Genomic DNA, 18,853 nt, shown 5'->3' with positions numbered 1-18,853 from the left:
AACACTCCTAAAGCTAGGGGCTGTGGTGAGAGCTCTATGGTAGAGCCTTGCCTTTTATGTATGAGCCCAGGACTCATCCCCAGTAACCCCTTCAATATAAGTGAACAGGGATGACAGTGACAGTACAGCGGTTAGGGTGTTTGTTTTCCATGCAGCTGACCCAAGGTCAGCATCCCATATGGTTCCTAGAGCCTGCCAGGAGTGACCTCTGACTACAGAGCCAAGAGTAAGTCCTGAGCACTGCTGGGTATGCCCCCACCCCAAAATAAACACCCCAGGAACCAGATGCACCTTTTACAAAAGAGGAAACTGAGGCCTGTCTGCATAGGTTTGTCTCCTCTAACAGTTGGGGTACCTGTGCCTCAGACATTTGGTGATGAGCGTGTGAGTGTGGGTATTAGATATGCATAGGATCTCAATTTGAGCTACATGTCTATTTTTTATTCAATATATTAAATATATTAATCAGAAAAGTCACATACTATAAATTCAAGAAAATACACAAATATAAATGTCAGAATCTGTCATTTGTCTTCTTCCTAGAGTGAGTTTATGTACAAGTGGAAGGAGAGCAGGAAGAGGGTGGGTAAGGGCCAGAGAGGCCTGCCCCACTGGTGGGCAGGATGCATCCCTCCTGCCCAACCTTCATTCCTACCTCAACCTCTTCCTCTATTTACAGCAGCGTAACGCTTATGTACAGCACACAGTATGTGTGTTAAAAATGGTTTATCTTACAAAAACATGAAGGCCGGGACCAGGTTGGGAATAAAACCAAGAGAAAGGGTGACCCCCCATGAAGCAGCCCCATCTCCCAAAATGTGAGCTCCTGCTGACCTCCTGAGATCAGCTGTGTGCAGCTCAAGCCAAGGTCAGGAGTCAGTGATGCTGAAGGCACATGGGTAGCTGGCTGAGCGGGCACACACGGTATATGTGCGGTCCTGGGCAGCATCAGAAGAGCAGAGTGTCCATAAAGATCTTGTCGACGATTGGTGGAGGGGGCACCAGGTCCTCCAGTTTGAGGTAGAATATGCGCTGCAGGCCCTGAGTGCACAGGGTCCGAAGCTCAGGCAACTTGCCCAGGAGGCGCGACAGGCAGCCAGATGGATGGGGCTCTCCCGCCACCGCTGCAATGTGCTCCTTCAGGCAACTGGCAATGCAATTCTGCAGCTCCTCCACCCGCCGTGGCTCCTGCAGTCCATGCCGCTCTGGGAGTCAGCAGAAGGCAGCATGAGTTACACACCTGGGACCTGAGCCCCACCCTGGTCTGGAAAATGCTGCTCTGACCACTGCTCCCTCCACTCCTGGCAGTGCTTGGGGGACCATTTGGAATGCCGAGGATTTAAGGTGGGTCAGCTGCATGCAAGGCAAGCCTCCCTACCTGTTGTACTATCTCTCTGGCCCCTCATTAAGATTTTAAAACCAAACCACACTCCCAGGTTACTGCACAATATGGCCTGGATTGTGGGCAAGCTGGGTTGACTCTGACATGTAGGAACATTTTAGCTGAAGCAGCTCGGTCTAAAGCCCAGTCCTGCTGCCTGCCACCTAACAGTGGTGAGGCTGAGTTTTGTGGGGCCCTTCTCTGCAAACAGTGACCACTCCTTCACTATGTGGGGGATACAGAAACTGCCAGCCCTCTTCCCACCAACCCTCCCCAGCCTCTGGGACCATGCCTGTGGCCCAGCAAGGTGCCGCCACACACCTGTGATGAGGACAAGTGCCGACAGACAGGCAAAGGCAGGGACATCGACGACCAAGCTGTGCAGGGAGCGGGAGAAGGCCAGGATGCTGTCGATCCAGTCACCGAAGCCACGGGCACACTGCAGCCGGTGCAGCACCAGGCCCGAGCAGAAAACGAGCTTCCCCTCAGCCGGCTTGGACCTGGCAGGTGGAGATAGCAGCGATAAGGCTACTGTGAGAGGGCAGAGTGGCAGCGAGGGTGGCTATGCTGAAGGGGGTGGACAACTCACCGGTAGGCCAGGCGGAGGATGAAGAGCTCCAGGAAGGCTGATTCCAGCAGCAGGTCCTGATCACTTGATGACAAGTCAGCAAAACCAGGGATCTTCTCGGCCCACTTGCGGATGACCTCCAGGGAACCGGAGAGCAGGTCATAGAACTGCTGCACGTCCCCGGCATCCTCCTTCCCAAAGTGGGGCAATATCAACTCCTGAAACTAGAAGGTAGGGGAAAGGTCAGCATCCCAGGTAGGGCCAACATGAGGGTGCCCTGTGGGGTATCTGCCATGGAGGGTCTCGGCCACTGGAATGAACACACCTTCCCAAAGGGCCGCCTTCCACCCTTGAGATCCATATTTCCACTGGCCCACCACAGAAAACTCCTTCCTCCTTTTCCAATTCCCTCAACTGGGCATCTCAGAAGGTATGCAAAGGCGCTGGCCATGCTGGTGGTGGGAGCACACGGGCATTACCTTAGAGTAGTCCAGTTTGGCAGTGCTGGGCCCAGAGTCCAAGTGAGCCCTGACCAGCGAGGTGAGAAGATTGGCAGGAGAAGTATCAGGAGGCTGCTTGGGCTTGGAGGGGAGACGGCCTCGCCGCCCCTTCAGGCTGTCTGTCCGGACAACTGTGGAAGAAGGACAAGGGTGAGGGTGGCAAGAAAGGGCCCAGGGTGAGGATAGCCCAAACCATCCTCCAAAGCTGGGCATCATCCCCAATCCAGGAGTTCAGAGCTCCTAAGGAGACTCGAAGACCATGCCCCACCCATTTCTGCTGGAAATTAGGCTCAGGCATGACCACCCCTGCAGCAAGCAGAACAGATTTTTTTCTTCATTTTGGGACACACCTGGTAGTGCTCAGGGCATACTCCTGGAGGTGCTTGGGGAACCATATGGGATGTTAGGGATCGATCCCAGGTTGGTCACATGCAAGACAAGCACCCTATCCACTTTACTGTCTCTCTCGCCCCCAAGCCAGATGTTTGGGTTGGGGTACAGCTGGCCAGCCCAGCCACCCACCTTCCTTCACCATGCCCACAGCCAGGCACTTCTGGAAGCGGCAGAACTGGCAGCGGTTTCGCCTCCTCTTGTCCACAGGGCAGTCCTTGTTGGCCAGGCAGATGTACTTGGCGTTTTTCTGTACTGTGCGCTGGAGGGGGCGCAACACGGAACAGGCTGTCAGGGAGGAGGGGGAGCAGGGGAGGGGACCGTCCAGATCCTGCTGCTGTCCCAGACAAAAGCACCCTCTGTTCACAGTTATTTTTCTAACATTTGGGTGGCAGGGGAGGGAGAGATGGGGGGGTGGGGAAAGGAAAAAAAGAAAGTCTTGGGGAAAACTGTGGGGTGCTCTTTGCCTCAGGAGGAAGACTCCCATAAGATTAGGGGCTCCCTGGCAACCCAGACACTTGTGCTCCTCAATGTGCCCGTGTCTATCTGTCCTTTCTGGGGGACAGAGTGGCAAGGTTGAGGGTGGAGGTGGAGCAGCTAAGTAGGTGCCCAATGCTGGGACAAACACACAGCCCGTTCCTGAACCACCCCCAGCCCTGCAGCCTAATTCCCAGAACTTTCATCTCATGCCAGGACACCATGGCATGCCCATGGCCCCTTCCTTGCAAAATCTGGTGTGGAGGAGGATGGGCAGAGGCCAGCCAAGACACTGACCTGAGGACCTTGTTCCCCACCTCTCAGCCCACTGCCCTCTTCAAAGGTGGCCCCATGAGCCAGCCCTCTGCCAACCAGGAATCCCCAGCCAGGCAGAAGGATAAGCAGATGAAGGATCTCTCAGATCCCAAGGCAGGCCTACCCTGAAAGGCAGGATGAGTGGGGAAGAGACCCCAGGAAGGACACAGACCCCACTCCCAGGTGGGAAAGCCACAAGCAGAATTTAGGACCACCGCATACCTTGAAGAAGCCCTTGCATCCCTCACAGGTGCGGACCCCATAATGCTGGCAGGAAGCGTTGTCTCCACACACGGCACAGTGGCCCTCGCTGCCCCCAGGAGCCCCGCTCCGAGCCTTGGTGGAGGTCATGGGCACATCCAGCATCCGTGATCCATTGTTGTGTGGTGATGTGGGCATCAGGCCTGGGAAAGCTGCAGGCAGGGAGAAGCCGTCTCCCTCCCCCAGCTGGTGGGACGTCTGTGAGGGGAACAGCTTGAGGGGGCTGTGGGCCAGGCTGGAGCTAGGGCCAGGAGGGGGGCTGAAGGAGAAGAAAGTGGGTGGCTGTGGGGGCCCAGAAGCCTTGGGCAGTTGCTCTGTCCATGCCCGGAGTCCTTCATAGGTCTGGCTGGGAGAGAAGGGACCAAAAGAGCCATCCCAGGGAGATAGCTGGGGCGGCTGGAAGCTGGGTGTGGAGGGGGACGGGGCCGAGCAAGGGCTGCCATAGTAGTCGGAGCCGCTGGACGACAGGGTTTCATCCAGAGGGCCACTCAGGGGGCCAGGGTAGCAGCCATACACCTGGAAGTCCTCAAACTTGAAGGAAGCGGAGGCAGGGGAGGTGGCGGAGGAAGAAGAGGTGGACGAGGCTGAGGAGGAGGCCGAGGAGCTCGGTAGAGCTGTTCCAGGCAGCTGGTAGAGGAAAGTGTCAAACTCTCCGGCGTAGCCATCCATGAAGGTGCTGAAGCTGGGCAGGGCGGTGGGGGTTGTGGGGGCCGCTTCAGAGGTGGCTAGATCCATGGTGGGTTTGCTGAGATCAGGAGTCAGAGGGTCACTGGACAGCTGGTCGCGGGGTCCTGGACTGGGTGCTGGTGTTCCATACTGGGCTTGGATACAGGGCATCTCTGGAGGGGAGGGGAGGAGTCAGGACATAAGCTGAAAGCCTTAAGGAAAGCCCAGATCCCAGAGCAGCCAGGTGGCAGGAATCCCAGCCAGAGTTGGGACATACAGGCCTTAGAGCTGGGGCCCTCACGGAACCCAGGATTCTGGCCTTCAGCCGAGCTCCCTCCCGTCTGCCCTGTCACAAAGCCCCTGGGGAGTGGCCCAGGAAGAGTGGACTGGGTGGGAAGGCAGCTGGCCAGCACTGCAGGAAGAGGGGCGGGGGCCTCCTCTCACTGGGAAAGCACAGGGAAGAAGGCAGCAGGGATAGCAACAGATACGCTGCTTCTCCACCTAGCACTTCTGGAATATTCCCTGGCTCAGTGCAATCTCTGCAGTACCCTTACCTCCTTCCAGATGCCTGGGAAGGAGAAGGGCATCCTGGAAATGCCAAATAGCTGGGGGAAGGCCCAGCTGCCTCAGAAAACGTCCTCCTCAGCCACATGTCGGGGCCCCTGCCCACCCCACTCTACATACTGAGCCCACGCGCACCCCAGGCCTGCCATCTGGGAATGGGCACCCACTCTGCACAGCCTGAGATGCTCCTGGGAGAAGAGAAAGGGAGCCCCAGCCTCCTTGGTCTATCCCTGACTCCCCAGAGGGTCAGAGCACCTAGATTCACACCTTTAAAAGCCATAAACTGGAGAGAGGTGGGGACAGAGGGAAGGAGTCCAGCCCTGGACTTCAGGAGAATGGACAGTCTCAGACAGGAATTTGTCTCTCCCCTGTTACTTTCATCAGAGTACTGAGAACCATGCAGACCAGTAGCACTGCTGAAGGAACCTGCTGGTAGGTAGACAGACATGCACCCTGTGGGACCCTTTCGGTCGTTGCTGTACCCTAAAGAATCTGAATCCTCCAGCATAAGGAGTCCCATCTCCCCCAATCCTTACCCAGGGGAGCAGTGAGCACCATTCCAAGAGAAAGAGTCCCACATGACCCCAGAAGCAAGGAGGCCACAGGACAGCTCCCAGCCCACCTCTGGGCCTGGGTGGCCATCAGTGAAGGCTGGGGAACAACAGTGCCACCATCAAGGGGGACAGCCAGAGTGGACCTGGTCCGTGCCTCTACCACCTCCTGGGTCTGGAACTCACAGCAGCACCCCACACAGTCGCCAGAGCCGGCCAATAGCACTTACACACAGCACAACCCCTTCTCACACGGGGCCACACACAAGGCCAGATGGGTTTGGGGTGGAGAGGCGGCAGCCACGCAGCGCTGCAGAGCTGGGCGTTCCAGCCTTATTCAAATCCTGTTTCTCCACTTGGACTGTCCTACATCCGGATCAACCCCCCACCCCCACCCCACACACACACAGGTACTTAAGGACACCAGATATGGACCTACATACACCTCACTGCAGGCAGGTGGGCAGGACAGTGCCACCAGAGGAGGAAGAGGCGGGGTTGAAGGAGGGAGCAGAGAGAATCCGGCTTCAGGCAAGTCCTGGCAACTATGTGGTTTGCACCTGTTATGCTGAGCAAGCCTCAGGCTGTACCTACCAGTAGGAGCCAACGGGGACTGGGGGTGGGGAGGGCACAGAGGTGATCCTTGAGTGGGGGCGGGAGGGGGGAATCCTCCAGGTAGTGCTACACCTGAGACTAACACTAGCAACTCCACACAAGAATCCCTGGAGACAAGGCATGCTTAATCTCGGCTCACAGCACTCTCTCCTCTCTCTCTTCCCTCCTAGCCCCTCAAAGGATCCTACATATACAGCTCAATCTTCCCTGTCCTTCTAATGACTCTGTCTTGTTGACCACTAACACAGCAGCAGCAGCAACAACAGCAACCGTCTCTCCTCCACTAAAGTTTGCACACCCTTCCACCATTCCATTCCTCCTGCAAACCAGAGGACTCCAGAGTTTCAGGCAGAAACTTGGGCTGGGGATCCCTGCAGGGAAAGCCAAGGCTTCTCCAATCCAGAAAATATGCAAGCGCTGAGGGAAAGGACGGACAAGCAGAGGGAGGATCTCTGTGATCCAAACAGCAACATCAGCAGCAGCAGCTCTGTGTACCGATGCCAAGAATCCCCCTCCAAAACAGTCCCTAAGTCCTGGGATCCAGGTGCGCGCCACTTAGGGCACCCGGAGTGGTAGAAGTACAGACAGACAACCAGCCTCCTGCTGGTCATGCCTACAATTTCAGGCGCGGCTTCCACCTTGCACAGACACTCCCCCTTTGCTTCTCCCCTAACACGCACACACCCCCCAACATACCCCTTCCCGGGCCGGCGGACTCTCCTGTCCTAACCGGGCCCTCACCCCAGTCGCACACCACAGAGTGCAGAATGCACACCGGTTCTCCACTTGCTTAACTTAGCTGCATCCTTTCCCTCCGACTTCTTCATGCGACACCCGTTTGCATGCATGCACGCTCCACCAGGGGCACCCACCTACCTACCTACCTACCTACCCGAGTGGCCGGCTCCGGCTCCCCCTGGCACGGACCCGCAGCAGCGCCCCGGAGGAGTCCCCGCCTGGCTCCCTGATCCCGAGTCCCGCGCAGCGAGCGGAGCGAGTCTCGCGGCCACTGCCTGCCACTGGGGCTCCCCGGGCCGGCCGGACCCCTGTCTTAAGCGCTCCGTGACGCACGGGGAGGGGCGGGGGCGCCGCTGACGCACGCGGCCCGGCGCGCTTTGGCCATACAAGGCCGCGGGGGGCGGCGCGGTTCCGGCGGGAGGCGGCGCGAGCCGGGGAGCCCGAGGGGGCGGGGCGAGGGGGGCCCGGAATGTCTGCGCGCGTGACGCACGCGGGGTTCCATTGACGCAGGGAGCGCGGGGCGTTTGATCTATAAATAGGCCCCTCGCGCTGGCGGGGCCCGGCTAAAAATAGCGGCCCGCAGACCCGCGAGGCTTTCCCCCCCGAGCCCAGGCCAGGCCAGGCCCTGCAGGGCTCCAGGGGGTGTGTGTTGGGGGGGTCCCCAAGTCCGAAATAACCCGTGCCCGTGAGGATCGCGCTCTCCAGCCGCCGCTGGGCGGCTCACCCCTTCTTCCCTGGCAGCCACGAGTTCGAGACTTGCTCCCGGCCCCTTTGCAGCCTCTGTCTTTTTTGCAGACTCCCCCACCCCCACCCCCAACGTCACTGTCGGCTTCAGGGGTGCACTCGGCACTGGGCACTAAAGAGTGGCTGCTGCAGCAGGCAAAGTTACCTTTCTGAGGGCAGGGCAGGGGGTTGGACCCTTCAAGGTCCATGGGGGGTATTGTCAGGGCCTCCATATGGAAAACTGGGGCTCAAGTCTTCTGAGCTCTTTTTGGGGAATTTCCAGATCTGTCTTTCAAAAAGGTGAGAAACCACTAATGTTTAAGTAAACATGGGGGCTCGCTTAAAGATTAAAATCCAGGGGACTCAGCAGATCTAGGCTAGCAGAAGCCCCCAACCATAGATCATAGATGGGTCAATGGAGCGGCTCGGGTTTGTACCAAGCGTCCCCCCATTTTATAGACGGGCTCAGAGGGATTATGGCATTTGCTTGCTCAAGGTCACAGCAGCGAGTGGCGATGGGTAGAAACTCAGGTAGAACCCTCTTCTCACCTACTCCTTTCAATATGGCCTCAATATTCAATTTTCTAACTCAGGGGATCACCCCTCTTTCTTGCAGTCTGAGATGCGGGAAGTTCTGATGTAAGATCCCTCCATCACCAGCAGAAAGGGTCTGTTGAGCCAGAAAGCTTGCAGCTGCCCTGGGTTCACTCACCCACATCCCATACGGTCTCCAGAGCACAGTCATAAAGTCATTTCGGAGTGCAGAGGCAGGAGTAACCTCTGAGTACCTCCAGGTGTGGCCCAAAAACAAAAAAGGAAAACGAAAGAAAATGGCTGCAGGGTTGAACCTTTTTTGAGTTGGCCCTTATTCCTTATTTACAAGGAAAAAAAGCTCCTCTATCCCACTTGGACTTCACTGGGATCTCGCCAGTCCTTTTCTCCCCTGTAAGTCATCTTTAGTGAGGCACCTGCTTCCCCCATCCCCACTCTTCTGGCTACCCTGTAGCCCTAGACACATTACCAGGGCTCCTGCCCCTCACTGTCTACATCCTTACCTCCAGCCTCCACTTTTTTGTTTTGTTTTGTTTTGTTTTGTTTTTGGGTCACACCCGGTGGTGCTCAGAGGTTATTCCTGGCTGTCTGCTCAGAAATAGCACCTGGTAGGCACAGGGGACCATATGGGACACCGGGATTCGAACCAACCACCTTTGGTCCTGGATCGGCTGCTTGCAAGGCAAACGCCGCTGTGCTATCTCTCTGGGCCCCAGCCTCCACTTTTAACCTCTCACACTTCACCCGCTCCAGACAAAGTTAGTCTCTTCAGCACTGTGACCATCGCCACTACTCTATAGGCCAAAAGGGCAGCTTAACCATTTTCTCCCTCAAATTCTTTTCTGGCACCCAGTTGGACTCACCATTTCCACTGGGCCCTGCAAGGCCCGTCTGTCCCACACCTTCAACTCCAACTTTTCTTTCCTACCATCCAGCTCAGAGCAAGCATTATTCTTCGTAACTCCTGTGAGCCCCACCACAGCCCCCAGCAGCTTCACAGCAGCCTCAGCAGGGCCAGGTCTTCTACCAGAGAGCTCTGGCTTTCCAAGACCATCTTCCAAAGACACCCCTTCAATACACCTCTGTGTAGTAGAAGAAAGGGCCCAGAACACTAGGTTGGCCTGTCCAGGATCGCTATCCCACCTTAGACACACTTTTCTTTATTTAGGTCTTTGGCCTAATATATTTCTTGGGAAAATAGGATTCCACGGATGTTTTTTTAAAAAACCTTTATTTTCTTTGAGGATGTCTTCCAAGCAGTGTTCAGAAAGCCTGGGGGTCACTTCTGACAACACTTATTCCTGCTATGCAGGCCACATACAGTCAATGATCCATCCACTAGTGTGGAGGGCCACTGGGGCCACATCCTGGTGTGCTTGAGGGACCCTTCAAGGTCCATGGGGGGCATTGTCAGGGCCTCCATATGGAAAATTGGGGCTCAAGTCTTCTGAGCTCTTTTTGGGGAATTTCCAGATCTGTCTTTCAAAAAGTGAGAAACTGATAATGCTTAAGTAAAGGGCTCACTTGAAGATTAAAATCCAGGGGACTCAGCAGGTCTAGGCTAGCAGAAGCCCCCAACCATAGATCGAGCAGGCAGGCTTTCCCACCCTTCTCTGAGGGAAAATAGCCCCAGAGCAATGAAAATGAAAACTTGCTCTGTGTGCCAATGCCAGGGCAAAGGTTTTTCCATCCCTTCCAGTCAAAGTGGGTATTCTGGCAATAATTTTTCCCTCCAGATCAACACACCACACCAGCCCTCTAAACTTGGAACCAGAAGGGCCAGCACCATCCCTTCCAGTGTAAAAGCAGCACAGAGCAGCCCTCTCCTCCAAGGACTATCCCAGCGGTTGTCAAAGTGGATGACACAATGAACTTAGCTGAACAGACTTAATAGACTTAAAAACCTACGAAGCCTGGACCCCGCACTCAGATATGCTGACAATGGTCTGACCTTTGGAGGTATAACTGCACGTATTAGAAAGGCACCGGAAACTGTACAAGCTCTCCAGGTAATTCAAATCAAAAGGAAAGTCTGAAAAATTAAAGCCTTCTAGGTGATGAGGAGCTGTCTGGGCTCAAGCCTGTCTCCTCCAGACCAGAGGTCACTCTCTGGGCCTTGGAGGTGGTTACAGCTACAGTCTCTGCACAACAGAATCAGGAGAAGGGAAGCAGCCATATCTATGCCTGCCCATGCTAGTGTAGGCCTGGATGGAACTAGATAGACTAAAGTGCACATAAATAAATAAGGATAAGGAGCTAGACCTCAGGGGCATGGGATCAGCTTAGGTTGCTCTGGGGAAAGACTTGGGGAGGCCTGACACATGACCTGTTGGGATGCACACTGACTCTCCACTCAAGATAGCCCCTCATTCCCAAGTATGGCTGAGAATAGTCTCTGCATTAGGAGAGCACAGGCAGGACTAAACCCCAAGCATTGGGCTGGGAATAACCCTAAACCAAAGAGGGAGATCTGAGTAAAAAACTCAATGAAGGTGAAGGGGGTTGGGAGAGACCAGGTAGGAATAGAAGAAGCCGGGCCTAGGAGGGAAAGCAGGGCCATGAATGCTGAGGAAGGACAGAGAGATGTCATGTTAATGACAAAAAACTTCTACAGTCAGTTTCCCACCATCTAATCTGGTCCACGTACCCCACAGTCAGGCCGCAGGCTCACCCTTGCTGAAGCACACCAGGCTCTGCCACTACCTAACTTGATGAAAAGCACATCCTGGGGGGTGTCCCATGGTGGGGGGTTGTCACCAATCAAGGCTTGGACTTGGGACCAACACAGTCCACCTGCATTCTTCCACCTATCTTCCCTCCAACCTTCCAGTTTCAGAATTACAATCTGCATTTTCTTTTTTTCTTTTCTTTCTTTTTTTTTTTTTTTTTAGTCACACCCAGCAGCGCTCAGGGGTTACTCCTGGCTCCATGCTCAGAAATCACTCCTGGCAGACTCAGGGAACCATATGGGATGCCGGGATTCGAACTACCAACCTTCTGCATAAAAGGCAAATGCCTTACTTCCATGCTATCTCTCTGGCCCCATACAACCTGCATTTTCTTTTTTTTTTTTTTTTTTTTTGGTTTTTGGGCCACACCCGGCAGTGCTCAGGGGTTACTCCTGGCAGTCAGCTCAGAAATAGCTCCTGGCAGGCACGGGGGACCATATGGGACACCGGGATTCGAACCAACCACCTTTGGTCCTGGATTGGCTGCTTGCAAGGCAAACGCCACTGTGCTATCTCTCCAGGCCCACAACCTGCATTTTCTAAGTGAGATAATAGAGGCCCAGAGCAGGTTCAAACTCCTAAGTATTTTGTTGGTGGTGGAGGTTTGGTTTGGTTTGATTTGGGGGAATGTACCTGGTAGTATTCAGGGGTGACTCCCAGCAGTGCTTGGAGATCCATGTAGTTCTGGGGTTCCAATCCAGTCCTCCAGCATGCAAAGCATATGCTCCAGCTCATTGATTCATTTTTAGTTTACTTTCTAGTTTTCTGCTGGACACATTTTCCTTGACTGTAAACTCCAATTTCTATGGCCCTGCTGACCTTAATTTTGGTCTTCGGGTTTGTTTGGGTATTTTTCCAGGTGCTAGTGATTGAATCGAGGACTTTATATATGCCTTGAGCCATATTCCTGGCCCTGGCCTCAGTTCTAACAAGTACTGTCAAACACAGACACACAGGTTGCCTCCCAGACATTTGATCTCCCAATCCAGATCTGGGTGTTGTTTGGGAAGGTTACAAAGTGCAAGATTCAGGATAGCATGGAGGTAGGGTGTTTGCCTTGCATGCAGAAGGACAGTGGTTCGAATCCAGCATCCCATATGGTCCCCCGAGCCTGCAAGGAGCGATTTCTGAGCATAGAGCCAGGAGTAACCCTCTGAGCACTGCCAGCTGTGACCCACAAACCCAAAAACAAACAAACAAAGTGCAAGATTCATATCTTCTCTGGGGCCATAGTACAGAAGGTAGAGTGCTTGCCTTGCACACCACCAATCTGGGATCCTTGGCACCCATATTGTTCCCTAAGTCCGTCAGGAGTAATCCCTGAGTACAGAGACAGAAATAATGCCCAATCACCACTAGGTATGACCCAAAATAAAATAATAACAACACAACCCCCAAAATATTCACACCTGTGTTTTTCTTTATGCATGGTATGAGCCCATCCTAACTGCTTCCATTCACATGTATGCATGGACCCTAGAAGTATAGCGATGTGAAGGGGTGTCAGAACAATCATCACACTGCAGACTTTTCTGTTTTTTCTTCTCAGATCACTTGAGAGGCCGGATTTTAGCATGTCCTCAGACCCATTGCTCCCTCACCAAAAGGGAACAGACTGGGTGTCAAACCCTGTGTGTCCCACCTTGGTGACTGCTACCGGCATCTTTAACAATGAGTACCCAGGGATGCTCACTGAAGAAGACCACTGTCCACCATCATTCCCAGCCAAGGGGGTGGCATAGGCAGATAGAAGTCAGAGCATGTGGTACTACACCACCCTTCTGTCACACAGACTGCCACAGACTGGCCCAAGTTTCAGCAGGAGCCCCCATACCCTTCCCTTGGGGTGGCCAGAGACAGCAGTTTTGCCTTCTGCCTTGAGATGGGGCCCTGGGAGTTTCTCCTCCTTAGCCCCAGGCCCTGTGACTTCCTGCCACTTCCTCTTCCTGCCAGGTCTGGGCAGGGGGATCCTCTTTCGGGCTGGAAAGTGCTGCCTTCTGCCCAGGGGCTTCCCATGACAGCTCTGGGAACCTGCCAAGCCCAGGCCTCCAGCTGAGCTCCTGGCATAGCCCAGATCCTACCATGACCAAGCAGGTGGTGATCTCCCAAAACCAGCTTGGCAGAACACTAGCAGGACAGTTACTCAGCCATCCCCACCCCTCACTCTTGCCCTCTGGTAAATGGAGGTTCTTTCAGGAGCCAGAAGCTCATGGGAACCACGACTGTCTTTACCTTCTCCCCTTTCTTTTTTTTTGGGGGGGGGGCACACCCGTTTGATGCTCAGGGGTTACTCCTGGCTAAGCGCTCAGAAATCACCCCTGGCTTGTGGGGACCATATGGAACGCCGGGGGATCCAACCGTGGTCCTTCCTTGGCTAGCGCTTGCAAGGCAGACACCTTACCTCTAGCACCATCTCACCGGCCCCTACCTTCTCCCCTTTGTAAAACTGCTTCCTCATCTGCTGGACACACACACACACACACACACACATACACACACACACACACACACCACTCGCACATACACACACATACACTCAGACACACACTGGGGACCCAGACACACAAACACACACCCCAGTCCCAGCACTGGGAAAATTCAATCCACTAATGGGAGGGGAGGTGCAAGATCAAAGCAGAATGCATCTGGGTTCAGGGACTCTGGGGACTGCAACAGGACGTTGAGGGTACTAGGTAAAGGAGCCAGCAGATCCTTCACTAGACTGGGAAACCAACAAACTCCCGTCAAGAACTAGAGATGAACTGTATATCCATTGCCACCTTGCCCTCTGGGATGGGGAAAAGGAAATTAATGTTGCCAAGTTGGGGATCCACCTGGGCTGGTGGGGGGGTCTCAGATTCTATCAAGTGCTAGATTACTGCTCTGAAGAAGGTAGGGTCATTCAGTAGATATGCTGCAGCCTTCGTCTGTGACCAGGCCATAGGACTGAAACATAGCAGAAAGAAAGCAATCCAGACAGAAAGCTCAGCCCTGCCAAGAGGAGGGGAACCAGCCTGGGGCCCTGAGTTCCTCTGGCGGAGTGGGCCATGCCTCCTCTGTTGCTTCCTCCAATCTCCTTCCATACCCCTCAGCCAGCCTGGCCCCTGCCCATCCACGCTGAAGAGTCTCCCACCACCAAGCAAACCATCAACACCCTTCCCATCCACTCTCCTGTGGAGATCAAGGCCTCCACCCAGCCTCCTTGGGCAAAATTTCAAATTCCAAAATAAAAACTCTCTGATAACCAACCCCAGCCGGAAAGACTGATGCATTTTCCTATTGTTAAAGTATTTTTAGTCTTGGACTCTGTATTCGTTTAGAGACTCACGTTCAGCAAGGAAAAAAGTGGTTTTATTTCTTCTTCAAGAACTGAGGAGTGTAAGTAGCTTCCCACGTAAAGAGCTGCTGCTGATTCCAGCCCGGCCCCAAGCCCCTGGACTGGGGCCCAGCAACATGTTTGTGGCGAATTGTTGGCACCCTTGCCAAGCCTTGCTTCAGTCCTTCTCAGGCACCCACATCAGCTGGGAAATCAGCGGAAAATAAAAATGGGGAGCAGGGGCTGCGGGATCCAGGCAGCCAGAACTCTTGTGATCTGTTCCCTAATTTCACCCAGCCCTGGGAGCCCAGTATCCCAGAGATCCACACAGGGTGAACCCAACTCACCCCTCTCTCACCTCTCTCTCTCTCTCTCTCTCTCTCTCTCTCTCTCTCTCTCTCTCTCTCTCTCTCTCTCTCTGGTCCTCAATGCTTTGTCCAGGCGAGTCAGGGGGAGAGGATGGGACCCCTTTGGAAATCTCTGGAAGGAGAGGGCACCTCACCCCCACTACCTCCACACCCCCAGTTCTCAACCAGGAAGCATTTCCAACCCTCGTCACCAGCTATAGCCACGCTTTTCCTCTCCTTCCTCTGAGTACTGCCCTCCCCCACCCCCCTTCACCTCTCAAGGCCAAAGAGACCACAATGTAGTCACAATGAATAGGTAGAACCTGACTCTATGCCTCGGTTTCCCCATTCCCAGCACTCACCGTTTGCTTTGGTCCCTCAAGATCTAGACAGCTGGACTGGGGAAGAACCCCAAGGTAGTTTGGGGCTTTTCTGGTGCCACAGAGAGCCCTAAGGCTAGAACTGTGACCGGCCCCTGGACAGTGTAGTCGGGAAGCAGCGCCTGCTGTGCAGGCTGGGGCCTGGAGCTGTCTCCAAGCCAGCGTGTCCTCCTCTGTTTATATAGCAGAAACCAGAGCTGGCCTCCAGGGACAGGGAGCCTTGGGGCCCTCTTGGCCCAGGTCAGCAAGAGCCCAAAATAGTCAGCTGACAGGAGCCCCAGCGTGAGTGTGACCCTGGGCCCATGCCCAGGCCTGGCAGGCAGGTGCCCACGTCATAAGACCAATAACTCCAGCCTTCTGGGGCTCCGGCTGGCAGCCCCTCAGGGTGGCCTTGGCAGTGTGTCTGACGTGGGAGTTTGCATGATCTACATCTTCCCCAGACAACGACGTGAACAAAGGAATCCTGCCCACCACACCACCATTCCCAGAGGGATGGGGGCTACTCAGGGGGCCAGCTGGGGCAGAGGACAGAACTGGGGGCTGTGCAGAGGGAGCAACACCTGGCCCACTCTGTCATCTTTAGTCCAGGCAGCCCATGTCCGGCCCAGCAGGACAGGGACACCTGCCTCTCCTCATAGAGTAAATCCCTTCCCTGTCCTCAGCCTGAGGCAGTGGCACAGAGCCTGCTGCCAGAAGCAGGCCAGGTGCATGCCCTGCCTGAGTTCCAGAACAAAAAGCCTTAACTCTGGCCTATATCCAGGCTAAGATGGGTATCCACCTCCTCTGTGAAGCCCTGCATCTTGAACCCTAAAACTGCAAGGGCAATGATGTTGAGGGAGAGTTAGCCACTCTCATCCAGGCTTCTTGCAAGGCCTCTGGGTAGTGGGTATTGCTGAGAGGAACCCCCCTGTTCTGGGGAGGAGAGATGGGATGCACAGGCTTCTTGGTGGGGGTGCTGGCTTAAGCGCCAGCTTCCTCTGTCAACATAATAACCAAGACTGTGTGCCCTGGGCTGCTTCCCAATCTCAGCTCATGGGGAAAGGACTGGGGAATCCCACTCTCACATTCTGCTCCCTGCCCCCCAGAAACTGGGGCCTTGTCTGGGAGCAGCCTCAGTCCAGATTCAGACAAGGTCTCTGGGCTTCCCCTGAACCCAGGAAACCAAGTTTTTATCTTGGCTTTATATGTCCTCCCTGCCGGGCCATGAAAGGTCATTTATCCCTTGTGACTCAGTTTCTTCACCTGGATAAAATGAGCTAGATAGGACTCCCAGAATCCCTCTGGCCACGGCACAAGGTTGAGGTGTGCCCTCTCAGAATGCTAGATGAATAGCTGGAGCTGTCTCCAAGCCAGTGTGTCCTCCTCTGTTTATATGGCAGAAACCAGAGCTGGCCTCCAGGGACAGTATGAGGGCCAGAGCCTCTCCAATCACAGAGACCTCTTCCCAGACCGCAGCCTGAAGGCCCAAAGGTGAACTTGTGAGGAACAGGGGTGAGGTGGACCTCCAGCTTTCCCTCATACACCTCCTGAAACAGCCATGAGCAGGGCCTATCTGCTCCAAGTCTGGCTTCCCGCCTCTGGGGTCTTGGAAGCAGCTGTCAGCCAGAACCTCTCCCATCACCCGCTAGCCATGCCACTGGGCCTAGAGTCCACAGTTGAGTGAACAATAGGCACTCCTCATCTTCACCCCACACAGGCCACCACTGAAGGGAACAGCTCTGCCTAAGTAGAAGGCAGCTATCTCTACCGGGGTTCCCCCTTCATACCCCTAACCACATCCTCCATGGGCAACTCCCCTCCACATCTGTCCCCTAGCCCCACCCACTGGGCACCCTAGAGTGTAAAAATGCCAGCAGCAAAGCACTTACCCCACAGAACGGGTGTACAGAATTGAGTTCTGCTCCAGCATTTCCTGGGCCTTCAGGGTTGGCAGGTGATGACAGATACCAGGGAAAGGCTGGAGCCGGTCTCTGTCCATGGTAGAGGCCTACAGAGGGAGTTCATATAAGTAGGGAGATACCAGGCAGCGGGGCCACAGGAATGGGAACAGGGACTCCAGGACTAGGCCATAGGAGCTTGGGAGGTTGGGGGGTGGAATCAGCCAGCCCAAAAACTTCCTGGGCTGAATATTAGCTCCTGGAAGCCCTTGAACCAGGTAAGCAGCACTCAGAGGTGTGGGGTAACAGTTTCTGGGCACCTCTGAGTCATAGAGATGCTCCTAGCACATAGCTCTTCTGGAGGTGCCTCTGACCAGCTCCTGGTGTGCAATAAAAAGCAATAAGGCAGAGGAGAGAGCTCTGAGGTAGAGGTGGATGGATACCCTGGTCTCCTCTAGGAGCTCCAACTCGGCCTCCCCACATTCCAAAGCAGGCAATCAAAGTCCCCTCTTGGGGCAGCAGTACCCAGAGTAAATGTAAAAAGCAATGGGGCAACCAGAGGAGCTCTGATGGATTCCAGTGCCTAAATGAGAAGAACCCCTGGCCAGGAGCACAGAGGTGAGAGCAGAATGCTAGGTCCAACCACCGGGTTCAAATCCTGTGTCTGCCACTTGTAATTGAAGGCAAGTTACATAAAGCACCCTGTGCGTCACATTTCCCTCCCATCTGTAGAGATGACAGCACACAGTGACATCTCTAAAATTAACTGCCGTGGGGTTAGCATCAGCTGGAAATCAGGAAGCATTGTGAAATGCTGAGAAGGGACTGGTGCCACATGCTCTCCAGAGGGGCAGCAGGACCAGGCTCCAGAACCCAGATCCAGTCGAGCAATTTCTGAGCCTCTTGCCTGCCTTTCTCTCAGGAACCAGCTGCCATCACCACCCCTCAAAGCCCTTTTAAGGCTTGGGAACCCAGGCCCCACACATCTCCTTCCTTTTCCTCCCATCCTCATTATCCTCCTCACTCCTTCTGGGCTCCAGAATAAGGACAGGGACCCCAAAACTGGGTGCTCCAGAATACAGTCCCATACCCAGCAGAGGCCTACAAAGAGAGAAGTGGGTCTTTCCCTTCCAGATTTCCATGATGGGAGTATATATAAGCAGAGGTCCTTCTTCCCTCTCCTGATCTCTGCTCCATGGTCCACAGGCCAACATAAGCTTGTGGGCCTCAGACTCTGCTCCTCAAATGTATCGGCACCAGCTCCTCTCTGTTCAATGTCTAGTATAGGGGGAACAGGGGTGAAGGCCATGAGAGAGGAAGGGTGGGAAGTCTGAAACCATAAGGGCTTCCAACACCAAAAAAAAAAAAAAAGAAAGAAAGAAAGAAAATTAAGGGGCTGGAGAGAAGTCAGCCTTGCACGTAGCTGACCTTGGTTTGCTCCTTAGCACTATATATGGTCCCAGAATACTGCCAGGAGTGAGCACTGCTAGGCATGACCATAAAATAAAAGATAGAAAGATAGAAAAATAGGGGCCGGAGGGGTGGTACAGTGATAGGGTGTTTGCCTTGCACGCAGCTGACCTAGGACGGACTACGGTTCAATCCCCTAGCGTCCCATATGGTCCCCCAAGCCAGGTAAAAGATTTCTGAGCACATAGCCACATGTGCAGGTGTGGCCCCAAGATAAAAAAAAATTTAAGGGAGCCGGAGAGATAGCATGAAGGCAAGGCATTTGCCTTGCATGCAGAAGGATGGTGGTTCAAATCCTGGCATCCCATGTGGTCCCCTGAGCCTGCCAGGAGGCATGTGCCATGCCTGTGTAAGGCATTGAGTTCCAGTACTACACACACAGACACACACGCACACACATGTGCACACTCACACACACACACACACACACACA

The 18,853-nt window shown here is 54.4% G+C and overlaps 1 protein-coding gene across 1 annotated transcript; it reads right to left on the bottom strand.

Moving 5' to 3' along the window:
• Nucleotides 1-711: 711 nt before the first annotated feature.
• Nucleotides 712-15,137, bottom strand: NR4A1 (nuclear receptor subfamily 4 group A member 1). The gene is made up of 7 exons (XM_049783395.1): nt 15,056-15,137; nt 3,854-4,731; nt 2,972-3,101; nt 2,429-2,580; nt 1,971-2,173; nt 1,703-1,881; nt 712-1,205 (listed from the first exon to the last, which is right to left on the bottom strand). Exons 2-7 carry the CDS (start codon nt 4,727-4,729, stop codon nt 949-951), a joined length of 1,797 nt encoding a protein of 598 aa, XP_049639352.1. The 5' UTR covers nt 4,730-4,731; nt 15,056-15,137; the 3' UTR covers nt 712-948.
• Nucleotides 15,138-18,853: the final 3,716 nt, after the last annotated feature.

The sequence above is a fragment of the Suncus etruscus genome, chromosome 11 (genome assembly GCF_024139225.1).
Source record: "Suncus etruscus isolate mSunEtr1 chromosome 11, mSunEtr1.pri.cur, whole genome shotgun sequence".
Lineage (NCBI taxonomy): Eukaryota > Metazoa > Chordata > Mammalia > Eulipotyphla > Soricidae > Suncus > Suncus etruscus.
The sequence above is the reverse complement of the archived record's forward strand: the minus strand, read 5'-3'. Positions and strand labels throughout refer to the sequence as shown.